Source organism: Macrobrachium rosenbergii, chromosome 41, assembly GCF_040412425.1.
Source record: "Macrobrachium rosenbergii isolate ZJJX-2024 chromosome 41, ASM4041242v1, whole genome shotgun sequence".
NCBI lineage: Eukaryota > Metazoa > Arthropoda > Malacostraca > Decapoda > Palaemonidae > Macrobrachium > Macrobrachium rosenbergii.
The window spans coordinates 94,370,634-94,386,337 of NC_089781.1; the positions used below are offsets into that span (position 1 = coordinate 94,370,634).

Here is a 15,704-nt window from a genome sequence, read left to right on the forward strand (position 1 = left end):
TTTGCATCTATGAAATACAAAATTTATGTAAAAATTTGTAGGTTTTCATACCGATTGCATCTCATACAAATTTTTTTACTAACACCAGTATAATTACTACTTCAGCTGATACTCCAAGAAAATGACAAAAAGGTAAATATCAATGTGAATCAACCACTGTATATTGAAAACTCAAGATGTTTAATCGCACCTCCAGAAAATATGAATTTAAAAGTTCAAACATACAATGTTAAATACACATAAGACATTTAAAGTCTTTAATTCTTACATTATAACCTAATCAGAATATAAGCTTCCACTGAAGTAGATTGGCAAGCCTTTTAGAAGACTTTTTTAACAAATGAAAATGCCTTTCTTGGTAGCATTGTGTGTGGAGCATTGAACAAGATGTACACCCTGGTACAACCACACCTGCAGGTTTTCATCAACTTCGGGTATTGCCAAAGCACCATTACTAAGTAACTCTTCATTACTCCAATGAGGTTCCTCAGACCATGGATAGTGAAAGAGTGTATCACCAGCTCTATCTGGACAAGAGTTTTCACCATCTAGTCTGGAGTAAATCACAAAAGCTGCCCTCAGAAATCCAACAGTAAAGCTTGGGTTAAGGATTCATACAGCTTCTCTGCAATCCTCAAGAAAAAGTATGGGGAATTCATGAAGTCAAATCTTTGTATGTAGCACACTTGATAGCACTCAATTGGATCCATAATGCTGGATCTGAAAACTTTACCTTCCTGTAAGAGAGTGAAGTAATCAGCAAGGGTGCAATACTGGCAAAACGTGAAAAGATACCCCTTGTGGAACAAATATCTGGAGACAACACACAGTATTTTGCCACTTTCATGTCTAGTATGACTCATCTGAGAGGAACAGTGCTCCCAAATGCCAAGATCTGTTAACAATCTCCATGACAACGGATGCTGAATAAGGAGGTTACACTTAATGACTGTCATAAACACAGCCAACAAGAACCTAGGGGAATTCACTAATATGAGAATAAACAGAGCCCTTTTGGCTGTCAGAAATGCTATTGTAACTAATCCAAACAAGCAACTTCATCTTAGTTTCTTAAAAATTCACTAAAAATTATCACCAACAATCCATCAAATGAAAGTTTTTGAACAGCTGATCTATTAAACTTATTCTCTAAATCATGTACTGCAGTTTAACACATGGATATTTTGAACTCACATCCTAATGAGTTTGTACAAGTAATGACAAAATGCACGACCATAAAGATATTAAGATCAAGGGTAGAGTAATCAAATGGAACAATGGAAGCCCAGTCAATCCATATGAGATTAAGAAGCTGAATTTATTTCCAAAGAAGCATGGGAAGAAGGTAATCTCTGGATATAACACCAACAACAATATGGGCAAAAATGCTTTTGCAGAGAAACCTTATCCTATACTGTAAAGACAAGCCTGTGTGGGGAACTTTCCAAAAATTTTCAAGCAAAGTTCCAGATAGCCTCCACCTGGTCTACTTGAATGTCATATTTCTCTGAGTGAAACATGGAGTATGGGAGCTTTTATAAAGAAGGGAGATTACAGTATTATAAACCCAAAACTAAATATTCCAAAACAGACGGAAAAAATATCAATATAAAACAGTTAAAGCCAAACAGGTACAATACTTGACTTAAAAAACCTCGAAAGACCTACTGAGAACCAAGAACCGGAAAACCAGTGTCTGTATCTTGTACTATAATATAAAGATCTACAACTTCATACAAAAATCTACATAAAACTACATAATCTTCAACATCGTACCTTCCTGAGACAGAAAGGCCATGAAAATGAACTTAGAAAAATATGCCACTAAGTGGGAATACCTCTACTTACCCTTTTTATTAGAATAAGTAACACTGCTTCTGCACACCCATCTAACCAACATTATTCTTCGTAGCAAAATAAAAACATAACAGCAGTAAACCTCTGTAGTCCCTACAAGTCTTTCAACCACAGTAGTACTGCAAAATTAAACTTTCTATTAAATAAGACAAAGGATGGTAAGTTATGTGAATGAGAAAATCTCATACCTAGGTACATAGATCTTTTTTTAAGCTTTAAGGAAGGCACAGGCTAAACCTTAAATTACATTCACTTTCATACATTACTGAAATGAATTATACAGTACAATACGTTTCATGAAATTTTCAGGTTAAAAGTTATTTTAGACAACTGAAGACGGACCATTCAAACAATTACATAACATTTTAAAGTTGGTATGCTTAAACTGAAGGAATTTAACAGATTCATTATTATGAAATAATTGCAAAGAATTCTCCAGCCAAGATAATGGCAGTAGAATATCATCTTGAACCCTATAATTACATAAGGCTTTAAAGTAATGCTAATACATGCATCAGTCAGTCAGGCAGGTGTTTATATCACTTGGTTACAATCTGCATGAAACATATCTCATAAAAAAGGGGTCACAAGATGCAGGGATTTAAGACTCGAGTCAGTACTCAAGCATTCATGTGGGTATTTTACATATACAAAACAATGTATAGTAAACCACAATGCACATAAACTATCATAAAATTACATCTAGATATTATGAAATGATTAAATCACAAGCAGTATGATGGCACAAAACTATATCACTTTCACCTTGTACTTTAGGTCACTGAACTTCCAAATAACCATCCAGGAAATAAAAATGACTATGAAATCTGACATAAATAACTAAAAAAACCAGTCCTTTTAACATATAGATATGGCAAATGACACTCTACTGAGCAATGGAAGGTACAATTTTGCTAAATATCAGTAATTTACTTACTTTTCCTCTATCTCAGATCCCCGGCGAGAGTTGCTTGTGACAGTTTCATCACTGCCATCACTGTGGTCGCTTAAATCGGATGTTCTGACCAGAGGAGTTTCTGGCGTCATAGAGGACAACGCACGCGAACTCTGCGAAACACTCGAACTCGACCTTGAGAGAGGAGAGCTTGTCTCTCCTGGCGGGCCAGCAGAGGATGAGCTGTTCAAAACTCTCGAGGAGATAGTGGTGTGCAAAGACCCAGTAAACATCCCAGTCATTGTGTTCATCAGTCCTGTTATTGTCGTTGTCATCGTTTTGTTTGCATCACTACTTTGTGTTCCGGTAACTGAAGGCACTGAGTCTACCACCACATCATTGTGAGACACTGTGTATGTACCACCAGAGCCAACAACATGTCCGCTACTCCCATCCACTGTGAATGTTCCGTCGCCAATTCCACTGGAATTGGGAACCGGAGTGTTTGAGGGAGGGCATGGATGATTATTAAGGACATGTGAGGACGGAGACTGGGGTGACTGGGGATCTGTGGGTAGGGAAGACATGCAAGATACAAGGGTATTGGTTGAACACTCGCTTCCACAGGGCGAAGGAAGACTTACTAATGTACCACCACTTCCATCATCATCTGAAAAGTAGAATTGCAACCATTAAAAAATCTTGAAAAGAAATGAGTGAAAGTGGATACACTATAATTACGAGACTAAAAAGCATATATCGTTTATAGTACACTTCAACATAAGGAGCAAAAATCATTTCATTATGCAAATGCAGTATATTACAGTCGATCCCCGCCCATTCGTGGATTTCTCTATGGAACACATATACACATTATTCGTGGAAAATTCGCCTATTCGCGGTATTTTTCACTGAGAAATATTCACTAATTACTGTATTTTCATACCATTTTCATGAATAAACGCACTTTTTGTGATAAAACTATTAAATACTCGACTATAAGTATTTTTAAAGGTTTTTTTGTGTTTGAACTATCAAAATAGGCAGTTCTAAGCATTTTTTGAGGGGTTTTAAGTATTTGCGGGTTTTAGCTATTCACGGGGGATTGTGGCACACATCCCTCGTGAATACCGGCGGTCGACTGTAATGAGGCCAAGTTAAATGTCCATGCACATACTAATTAACCTAAGATAGGTTAGTTACAAACTTTTCCTCTCCTTCATGGTCTGATAAATAATTATGCATAACATATACAATTAGAGTGTAACTCACAATAAAAACCCACATTAAATACTGATTTAAAAGCAACATAAAGGAATAATCATTGAAACAGACTAACTGTAAAAAATAATAAAGCAATAATTTAAAAAAGAATTCAACTGCACATAACTGATGTTTCCTCTTAATTCACAGGAATTCTTTTAGGGTGTTCAGATTTAAGTCATGCATGCGATGTAGTGAGTTGGAAAAAGCTTCTCAACAGCAAAGGGTTACAACTCAAGATCTACTTTGAATAGTGAACGATTCCATTTCCTACTTACTGTACCATTTCGTGGCATTAAAACCATTAATAAAATAAGATTACTTTAACTTTTTATGCACAGAATCTATCATAGCTTTCATTACAGAAGTAACACTGATATATGAATGTTTAAAATTTTAATAAGTTCTGCCTACTACAGGTTTATTATTAAAAATCAAGTAAATTACTGCAATAAATGCATACAAGGTTAAACAGAATCAAAGTAATGCAGAGTAAAAGAAATTTTACCACAGACTGTACATTCTTCAACTCGGTTATCATGAGTTAGTTTGTGCTTGACAATTCCGTAAGTTCTCTAAAAGACAGAAAATAGCATACTAAACAAAAAAGAAAGGAATAGCATAAATTCGTTCCAAAGATTTTAAAAATAAAAAGATCTGGGAAGCATAACAATCTCCTCTTTACAAGAAACCATGCACCCCTACCCGTGAAAAAGTTTACATAGTAGTCTAGGAGAAATACTGTATACTTCACAAAAAATTAAAAGGATAGATTTAATTCAATAATGAAACAGGAAATAACATTACAATGCAACCTACATAAACCATATGCAAATATCTACTACTATAACACAAAATGGCAACATCTAAAGAAAGACTTCACCCATTTACAGGATAAGAATATAATACAGTAGTTACAGGAGACAAATCCACTTGAAAGATAAGAATCATCATAGTGAACTTACAAAAGCAGTAGAGGTTATGAGCACCTACTAATAAATAAAACAGATAAATTTAACATACAATGAACCTTGAGAGAAAGCATCAAAGAACTCATCGTCGCTGACAGCGTCGAAGAATCTACGTGGCCTTGGCAGTGAGACGTAGGAATTTGCAGGTGTGTTGTAAATGGATGACCCATTGGATGAAACATGGGAGGCAATGGATTCTTCCAACTCATGGTGTTCTGTCGCCAGCACCCTGAGAGATTCCTCCAAAACGCGCACTTTTTCCCGTTCCTCCTTCAACTGTAGATCTCTAACCTAGGTAATAATAAAAAGACCTTTGGTGATGTCGAGCATTATATCGGCGATAAATATAGGAAAATGCATATTTATGGACCTTTCTAGCTTTTTTTACTATTTCTTGATCAAACAACTTCTCATAATTACTATTTTACTATTATGCAGTTTAATAATTCCAGAGTCCCATTCCCACACTGTCATAATGGGGTCAAAGGATGTGTTCTTGATTGAAAAGTTAAGAGAAGAAAGCTAGCTTTTTTTTTACTATTTCTTGATCAAACAACTTCTTATAATTACTGTTTTACTATTATGCAGTTTAATAGCTCCAGAGTCCCATTTCCACACTGTCATAATGGGATCAAAGGATGTGTTCTTGACTGAAAAGTTAAAGGAGAAGAAAAATAAAAGTTCTTCAATGAAAAGTTAAAAGAGAATAAAAATTAAAGGAGTTACACAGATAGACTGGAATAAATGAAAAAGAATGAGAGTAAAAAGTTTCCTAAAAACAAGCCAAATCATAATGAAAAGTTTCCCCCCCTCCCATAACAAACATACCTCTTCTTGCTGTTTCATCAAAGAAAGACAGTGTGTGAGGCTATTTGTCATATTCCGTGCAGTTCCTGCTAATGTTGAAAATTTCTGTAAAGCAGAGGATGCAGAGAAATAGAAAAATCTTAATTTATCTTCATTAATGTAATTACAAGATTTATGAAGATATTCGTAAGTTCAGACAGAGCTAATTATAAGTTAAGCATAATATTTACACTTTCCCTAGTTCTGCCATAGCAGTTTTAATCTTATTTTTTGGGTGAATTCATTTATTGTTTATCTAACTGTCAAATCTTAACTGATTTAGAGCAAGTCCCATGCATGAATCCTAAGACTTTTTGTTGAGAGTAGCATTAACTATTTGTGTACATATATTTACAATGCTAACATTATATGCACAAGAGGATGTCAGGCGTGTTAATTTTTATTATCAAGCACACGAAAATAAAAAAAAATGCCAAGTTCTCATCTCAAATGTACAGAGCAAGAATAGCTGATGAAATCAAGCTACTGGTAACTCACCTTGATAACATTATGAACACCCTGATGCTGAGAGTGATCCAAGTCTAACGAAGCCAAGGTAGCCATTACCTCTTCCACCTGCTGTTCCATGAGCTGCTGATGTGCAGTGGCTGTCTCCACAGCATCCTTGGATAAAATACAAACTATAAGACTAAAGGATTTCATTTCCAACTCAGTCATCTACTGTAATCTTAAAACTGCAACTACAGCTTATCTTAGACTAAAGAATTTCATTTCCAACTCAGTCATCTACTGTAATCTTAAAACTGCAACTACAGCTTATCTTAAAACTAGTCTTTTCTGAGAAGATTCATCATAAAGAGTCACTGTCAGGAAGATAAGAGACCATTAATGTATCAGATCCAGATACAGTTTATCTGATTCTAGATTTACTCAATTAAGTTACAGTAACACCTCAATTAATAGACCTTAACTTAAAGGATTTCTGTACTTATTAGTTACATTGTTATCACTATTTTTTGCCTGGTTACCATTTCAGATGTGAGTTTTTAAATAAATCACATAAATTGAATGTTAAGTGTCAAGTACAGTTTAGTCAAGGTTAGGAACTATAAGGAATCACTGTTAGCTGTATAATATCTAGAAAATATTTAAGCGCAAGCTATAATACAGGGTCTCTCTTACTTAACAGACTTTGTCACTTATCATAAAGTCAGACCCCCAAAGTGTCTCCTAAGCTGAGGTGCTACAGTACAAGAAATAAAAATCTTCGAAACCGAAAAAAAAATTAATTAAGAGGATAAATAACATAAATCTTATAGCTAAAGAGTACTTCATAGAGCTTCAAACTATATACTGTAACAATGCTGCCCAGCCATTTCCTAGTTTCTAATAAATCATAAATAGTAAAACACTGTCAGCTGTAAATGTATGACATTAAGCTGATTATAGGTCATGGATTGTAAAATAAATGCTCGTAACAGCTCAAGACGAATAACTTCACATATTTTCTTGATAACTACCTGGTCCTATGTCTAAGCCATCATATTCTCTCTGCTCTATGATTCTTTTACCTGATAATGCCTCTCCTATTACTCTCTTACTATTATTATTATACTATATATTCTTCAGTTAACATTCACCCTCTCCCTGTAATTTTTATCCTATTTTACCAACAAACCACCTTTACATATACAGAACTTATAAAGTACATACACTCATACATCCAAGAGGCTTGACAGTTCTTTCAACTGGACCATCGTCATCATCATCATCATCAATTGCAAGTCCGTGTTGGACATAATGAGTAGAAAACCTGATGTGATTGGCTAAAGCAGCTACCCATTTCTGAAAAGGTGTTACAAAAATTTAATAATAAAAGCCAGTTGGTCACCAGGGCTTCATGTGAAATATTGATCAATATCCACACTATCAATTATGTTTTTTTTTATTTATCAAATCACAGTGCCATACTGAATATAAAATTACATTGCTGTACTAACTTTTATCCAAATAACAAACTTAAGTGTGACATTTAACCAAAACAAAACTACTTACTTGTCTATTGACAGCAGCAGAGTGTATTGGATCTGCAGTGGCTGCCAATCTGTGACAGGTCCCATCGTTGTATTGTATTACAAATATAGCACCATCTCCTCCAATTGTTGTCATAACCTTGCAGTGGTCCAGATACTTGTAGTCTCGCCGGCGTACGCCTGAACTTGCATCTGCACGGCTATTGAAGAAAGTTAAGACGCCCCTTTCTAGAACACCCTGTAAATGATCAATTCATCTGTATCATAATCAGGGAATGTAGAGAATAATCAAATTACTTTTTCACATTTAGAGATCACATGTGGCAAACATTAACTTTTTTGTAACATTAAACAGTAAATTCAATATGAAAACCAGCATTAATTTTTATAAGCATAACCAAGGAAGTACTGTACTGCATTTTATTCAAATCTTTATTATTCACTTTCTTGACTGGTTCGTTCACTCTCATTTGTGACGAAATTTTGAGCAAACTGCCTTTCGACAAGGCTGCAAATTCCATACGGAAGAAACTTTTAGATAATGAACACTTTCATATTATGAATATGGAAGGAAAGAGATGCATTAAAATAATAAACCACTACATACCCAAACCATTCTCCATCCAATAATACGCATTTTCCTGAGAAGCGGACCTTCAAATCGAGACGCACTGCGATGAAAGCTGCGGACTGGCTGAACTTCCAAGACCTGCTGCATCTGTTGTGTTTGTGCCAACTCATACGCTGTCTGATCTGAAAAACAAGTAACTGTTAACATTTCCAAAATCTGATAGCCAAACTCTTATGGCAGTAAATAATAAGAGCATCAAATATTTTTTTGGTACAAGGTCAGTCATCAAAATATCAAGAGCCTAGTAACAAATGACATCCATGACTACATTAACCTTGGTAGTAAATAATTATGTGCAAGAGGCATCTGTTCCAAAGAGCATGATAACGCACAACTTTTCTGTACAGTACTACATTTTTCCATTTGCAGTCAGCACAAGAGTATTCTGTGAAAATTCAGGTTGTCACTAAACACCTGACACTATTATAAAAAAACAAAATCAACATCTTAACTTGGAGTACACAGTGAAAACCATCATGGTATAACATGAGCATGTACAATGTAATATGAGCCTACAGAAGATATCATGTGCACTGCATGATACTATTAGAAAACAGCTGTAACAAAGTATCAGCAAAAAAACTGAAATTAATAATAATAATAATAATAATAATAATAATAATAATAATAATAATAATAATAATAATAATAATAATAATAATAATAATAATAAACACCAACTTGCCATTGCACTCTACATAAAAAGGCAACTTTGCATCACATGCTACAAAGTTATATCTCAAAGAATGCCTGGCTTAATAACGAAAGAAAACTACCATAACGAAAGCTGCCAAAAGTCATGAAACTGTATAAAATATTGCAATAAAAAACTTCTTGACCTACTATTCAAATTCTTTATGGCTGGATCACAGCCGTTCTGCAGAAGCACAACAGCTACATCTATGTGACCTCGGTAGGCTGCACAATGGAGGCTAGTGTTTCCCTGTGAGTCTACACAGTTCACATTTGGGGCTGCCGGCTCCCGGAGCTGTAAATCAAATTAGTCCTTGAAAAAAATACCCTGACGTGACAGGCTTTGGAGATTTTTATGATGACACAACACCCACAAAAAAGTGCTAATTGCTAAAATCAAAAGGTTGCGTACAGAACCAGAGCACTAAATTAATACCAACTAGGTCATGCGCTAAAATAAATATTCTCACAAAATGTTAATGAAAAGGCACCAAAATAAGTGGTTTCAACACAATGTTTACAACAACTGATCTTACATAATAAAAACAAACTCTACTACAGACTAGTAGCCACTATCAGCTATATGTAAACAAATCAGAAAAATTCAAAATAATAACTGCCTTGTATTTTGAACTCTGAATGGTTCAATGCATAAACCATGTACTCAATTTATAGCTTTAATATACAACTGAAAAATGCATTCATCTACTTTATTGCTACTATCACAGAGGAATTCACCTGACCACTGAGACAACTCTATTCTCAAACAGGGCTTTTAGGAGACTTAAAGAATGTGAAGAGCGTAAGTCTGAAGAGACCAACAGATACAAAACGCTCCTGGCAGCTGAAGTTCGTGATACTTCAAAAGACCTTTTGTACAACATGCAGTTCACCTGGCAAGGCACAGTACACTTCATGTGCTAACCCTCTATTGGGATATTTCTAAGAAATATACTGATTATCTCACAGCAACATCACTGATTGAAGAACACAGTTTTTCACCAACATTTAGATGAACTGTACATCTACTGAATCTTCCATGCAAAGTCCCTAGAAAAATACATTTTAAGACAAAATGTTTAACTGCAGAATTTTCTAATGCAAAAGTCATTGTCATGTCTTCCCATAGCAGGAGGTCTGATCATTCATTTCCTTGCATGATGAAGAAAAGTAGTGAAAATTAATACAACAGATTCTCTAACAAAGTGAGTAATAAATTCAGACTGATATATAATCTGACTAACAGATTTTCCTGAAGCATGGACCAAGTATAATCTGGAAACAAAATGAAAAGAAAACCAAATGATGAGGAAAAAGAATTACACAGAATATACCACACAGGGATTTCAAACATATGATGGAAGATATAGACATTTCATATTTAGTGTCAAAACGACACGAAAGTGGTCATATCTTAGAGATGTGGTACAATAAAAGGCAAGTCTTTTTACAATCCAAGCATTTAGCCTGAAACACTAAGAGAAAGACAATGAAGAAAATCATCCCTTATGAAGTAACCTTAACTTATACAAGGATAAAAGCACTTAGACATACCATACCACTAAAGCAATCGTTCAGGGTTAAGACTGAGCAATGCCCCTAAGAATTCAATGTGTACTCTGGAAGATTGCACACAAAATATTTTCTTACAATACATTACAATAAATGTTAAACATGAAAATACTGACCATCCATGTCTAAAATCAAACCCCCTTACCAACTTCATGACTTCATCTGACTTTCCCTCTCTTGCATAATGCAACAGACGTTCTTCTTTCCTCCTCTGTTCAGTCTTCTCTGCTGCAAGGATGAGTTTCTTGACCTAACAAAAGAATTCAGAGCAAAGATAAGCATACCATATTCTTACATTCCAAAACAATTCAATGAAAACAGAATGAAAATGCATAGGCTGAAGTACTGTAAATTGTGTACTTATATACAAATTATTTTACTTATGCTAAAAAGTTTTTTTTATAAATAGCCATATTAGTGCTTAATAACAGCAACAGAACTGCTGTTTATAACACAGAGATACATGGCTGAGTATACTGCTCCTACTGCTGCCCATACAATGGGATTGATATCCAATCATACATTCTATGCAGTCGGGCCTTGCTGAGCAGATTCGGAATGCAACATCCTGTATACGTATCAAGTATGAGCAGCAGACACAGGGGCATTATGTGTACCTTATCTTCGGTTAGACCTAGAGGTTCTACATAAGATATCAAATTGTTTTTAATGCTGTTGTCCACTGGATGCAACATCTCTTACATAGAAACCTTGTTCTACATGCTGTGTAGATTACCTTTCCTTCTTGGAAAAGTAACAAAAATTAGCATCCCATTCTCCATCTATAGAACAAGCAACCTCAAAGGTAATTTGATTCTGACTTCACTGCTTCCAAGGGCAATTCACTCTCATCCAGCATAAGAGAGAGCATAGAGAGACACTGATTCTTCTTTTGCGTTTCCAGTCTCTGTGTCATCAACAAGTGTTCACTACCATTTTGATGATTAGTCTGAGCCAGCTAAAAGTTCAGTGTCTCAAGACTAAACAGAACTGCTGCCACATTGGAAGTGTATTAGCTTGACCATATGTCATTCCTGCATAAACTGTGAATGATTTGAACTACAACTTGTCAAGTGATTCCATGTGAATTAGCAAGGTTTTAGCACCACCTACTTACATGAATTTGTCTAGTGGCAATAAATATGTGCAATATGCTCTCAAACTCCACTAATCAAATGCAATTTTCCAAGATGGACTTGAGACATTAACTATCCTGTTTTTCCAAAGATAACTAAGAAAGTGTACCTCAACACCAAGGAAAACCAGTGCCACGAATGCCCTTTCTAATATAGTACGGTATCTTAAAATGACTCCACTAATACTTTATAATAAACAGCTACCTTATGCAAATATAAAATAAGCACTGACTATGATGTTATGAACAAAATTAGTGTGCTTGTAACACTAACATATGATTCTACCACTAACCAATGTCCAGTAGTATAGCTTGGTATGCATCTGTCACTTCAATTATTTACATAGCAAAGTTTTTGTATCACACAATGCATATCATAATAGAGTACATAATACAATTAAGTTACTGTATTACAATTATATTCATTATGCCTGTACTGCACTAATTATTACATGAAGTTTTAATCAACAACCCTACAGTATTTTCACATTTATCAAAATTAACATTGAATCAGGAGTTGTATGGTGAATAAGATACATCTTTGACCTACTGCACATGGGACATTTTCAAAGTCACTACCATTACTGATATTTATTTTCATCTACAAAATACAAGGCAAAACTTGTCTTCTAAAGGCACCTGACAGATCTAGTATGCAAATGCATGGCATGCAAGTGTTCGTTTCATTAAGCATAAAAATCCTCTTTGAGCAAAGCATATCAGTCAAACAATGAGCGAATGGAACAATGATAATGAGTCTTGCTCACGTACAAGCACATAAGCATTACCGTGCTAATGACAGACTGAGTTCACAGTGTTTACAATCTGAAGTGCTGTCCAGATATCATGTTTATAAAAAGTGCCCAATGCTAAAATCAGCTTTGTCCAGAAAAAATGAACAAAGAGAAAAAGGGCACCATCTACCTATAACAACACCAATTACAGTCCCCAGTGTCTTAGATGGTCAAAGCAGTAATAAGCATTATGACACCATGAGCAAGAAGCTTCCCATAGAAAAGGATACAGACGATTGAAAGACTCTACAGTTCCTTCTTTAATTGGTGACTTTCATTTTACTCAACACCTGGAGGTTTGTCCATTGTCAGAGCACTTCATAATTAACTCTTCCTTTCAAAAAAGCAGGATTAAAAAGGACTGAAAAGATTGTTTAAAAGGAAAATATCACATAAAAATATCTATCCCTAACTGACATCACTCTCTAAGTGCCATAACCAATATCTCTCCAAACTAAGGTAAAAAGAATTAAAACAAAACTAATAAAATGGGGTCATTAAGAACAAGATGGCTCTGCCTCTTCCCTCACAAGGGGGGAAACCTTCACTGCCGAGAGAGCAGGGGAAGCCAGAGAGATAACTTCTCCTGAACTCTCTCCTGAAACTTCCAAAGTCAAAGCTATGGAAGAATGGGAATCTTCCAAGGAAGAAGAAGCAACTGGAGGAAGATTGGGCATAAAAGAGGAACCAGAAGGAGACTGAGAAGGGGCCATCGAAGGAGGAGAAACCCCTTCCAAGATGGCGCCTTCTTCCTCCTCTGATGCTTCTTGGCAAAAATCCTAATGTCAAGACCTAGGTTTGTTCCGCGTATGAACAACCAAATAATAAAAGCAAAGAATTACTTTACCTGAATATCACGAGGGAGGTCTGATGGACGCAGCCCATCGCCATTGATGGTTGAAACGCTGGCACCATGTTCCAGAAGCAGCAGTACTACATCCTTTAATGAAAAATTATAAACAGTTCATGAAGAAAAGGTAACATGAATTACTGAACAGTAATAGTCACGCAATACTTAACTAGACTTTGTGGCAGTTCAGAAAACTACCCAAAAATGAGAAAGTTAGTGATTGGTTAAAATGCTTAAACCTAATGCAGCAAGATAAAAATCCATAAACAGAATAGATGCATATAATCCCATCTCATAAAAAACATAACCTTTGAGAAAATGGTCAAAGCCCAAAGTAGTGCAACTGGTCTTTTGTCTTTTTCATCACTAAAATATGTCCTCCATGTCTCACTAGGTTTTTAAGCTGAACTTATAAAAATATTTCACTACACAATTACATGTACAGTAATTATGTAAATAACTATGTGAACTACTAAAAAACACCCCAAAATTCTTTTATTTTAAAACCCCTAATCATTCATCATCACTCATCTTCAGCATTTGGTGTCTACTAAGAAAATCAAATGGGGAGAAACGAATGTCTGAAATAAAATAGCTGCCAAACCTGACCTTGTGAACCAAAATTAAATCTGGGTACCAAACAGGAACTCTGGGTGATCACATCCTATCTCCATTACCAGTTATTAGACTCAGTTCATTTCTAAGATTTAGAAACATACTCACTTCTCTATTTGTAAGTGCTGCTTTATGTAAAGGTGTATCACCAGCATCATTTAATTCATCAATTGCTGCTCCATGTCTTAGCAAAGCTTCTACACAGTCTTTGTGTCCAAAATAACTTGACAGATGCAATGGCGTCCATCCTTGGTTGATTTTTGTTTCCCTGAAAAATAAGATTGTGTTTACACTAATAATAATAATAATAATAATAATAATAATAGGAACACTAGGCACAATCCCAAGATTCCTGAAAAGGAGCCTGGAAAAACTAGAAGCCAAAGTAGCTCCAGGACTCATGCAGAAGAGTGTGCTACTAAAAACAGCGCACATAACGAGAAAATTGATGGACTCCTAAGGAGGCAGGATGCAACCCGGAACCCCACACTATAAATACCACCCAGTCGAATAGGATGACTGTGATAGACCAAACAAAAAAAAAAAATAATAATATTTTCCTTTGGAAGAAAGCACAACACAGCCAACAGGACATGCTCTAATGAATGCACATTTGTCACATCATGTCTTAAGTAATACTGTACCTACCTCAGTTACACTTGCTCAAGTTCAATTTCATGGAAATATCAACTCCTATATATAAAGACATTTCCAATTTCTAAAAAAAACTGTGAAACGCACGTCAAGGAGAACTGGAGAGACACCTAACCATGTGAAATTCCAAACAAAGAAGTGTCTAATGTTTTTTGAGAGTTAAATAGAGCATTATTATGATTATATTATTTTTTTGTCTATAACAGCCATCCTATTCAACTGGGTGGTTTTTATAGTATGAGGTTCCCGGTTGCACCTTGCCTCCTTAGGAGTCCATCACTTTTCTCACTATGTGTGCTGTTTCTAGTAGCACACTTATCATTATTATTGTTAATAATAATAATAATATAATAATAAAAAAATAATAATAATAAAAATAATAATAACTCTAAATCTAAAAAAAAAAGTGTGAAAGAAGCGATAATGAACCAAAACATATGAAATGAGTCAAACATATTGTGTCCTAATGGAGATTATATTATCTACAACAAACAACATTAGCTATACAGTACATTATCCTACCTTTGCAACTGATATCGAGGTTAACTTTCCCATCCTGCCGAGCCTGCAAAATTTCTTCCAAGGTTTTACCATCGCCATTCCGGCGCTGCGTAGCAGCAGGTCCTCAAACTGCTCGAGATCTCCCATTGCTCATAACACTATGCATACACCCTATGGGCACAACCAACAAACCTGTAAAAAAAAGGGCAAATCTGAATACAGATTTGAATTAATGCCGTACATCCAAACACATGAGAAAAAATCAATCTTTAAATTTTCACAGCAAAAACTTGGATTAAGAAATGCATCCTGTTGCTTAAATAGTAAATGCTGCTTCCCAGAAAAACAATTAATCTGAGAAGCTGGTAACTGGAACTGGTATATGAAATTTAGGACAAAGCCCAAGTACTGGGACTTACGAGGTCATTCAGCA

General features: G+C 35.2%; 1 protein-coding gene across 1 annotated transcript in view; it reads right to left on the bottom strand.

Annotated features, from left to right (window-relative positions):
- The window catches only part of LOC136827019 (oxysterol-binding protein-related protein 1-like), a 408,899-nt gene extending 393,466 nt beyond the window's left edge, over window positions 1-15,433 (bottom strand). Inside the window, 13 exon segments of the mRNA XM_067084704.1 lie at window positions 2,795-3,422; window positions 5,046-5,277; window positions 5,815-5,898; window positions 6,331-6,456; window positions 7,507-7,638; window positions 7,849-8,064; window positions 8,434-8,579; window positions 9,301-9,445; window positions 10,868-10,972; window positions 13,499-13,591; window positions 14,225-14,384; window positions 15,283-15,376; window positions 15,379-15,433. Of these exon segments, the coding sequence (XP_066940805.1) occupies window positions 2,795-3,422; window positions 5,046-5,277; window positions 5,815-5,898; window positions 6,331-6,456; window positions 7,507-7,638; window positions 7,849-8,064; window positions 8,434-8,579; window positions 9,301-9,445; window positions 10,868-10,972; window positions 13,499-13,591; window positions 14,225-14,384; window positions 15,283-15,376; window positions 15,379-15,418 (2,201 nt within the window). The 5' untranslated portion in view covers window positions 15,419-15,433.
- Between the last annotated feature and the right edge of the window lie 271 nt (window positions 15,434-15,704).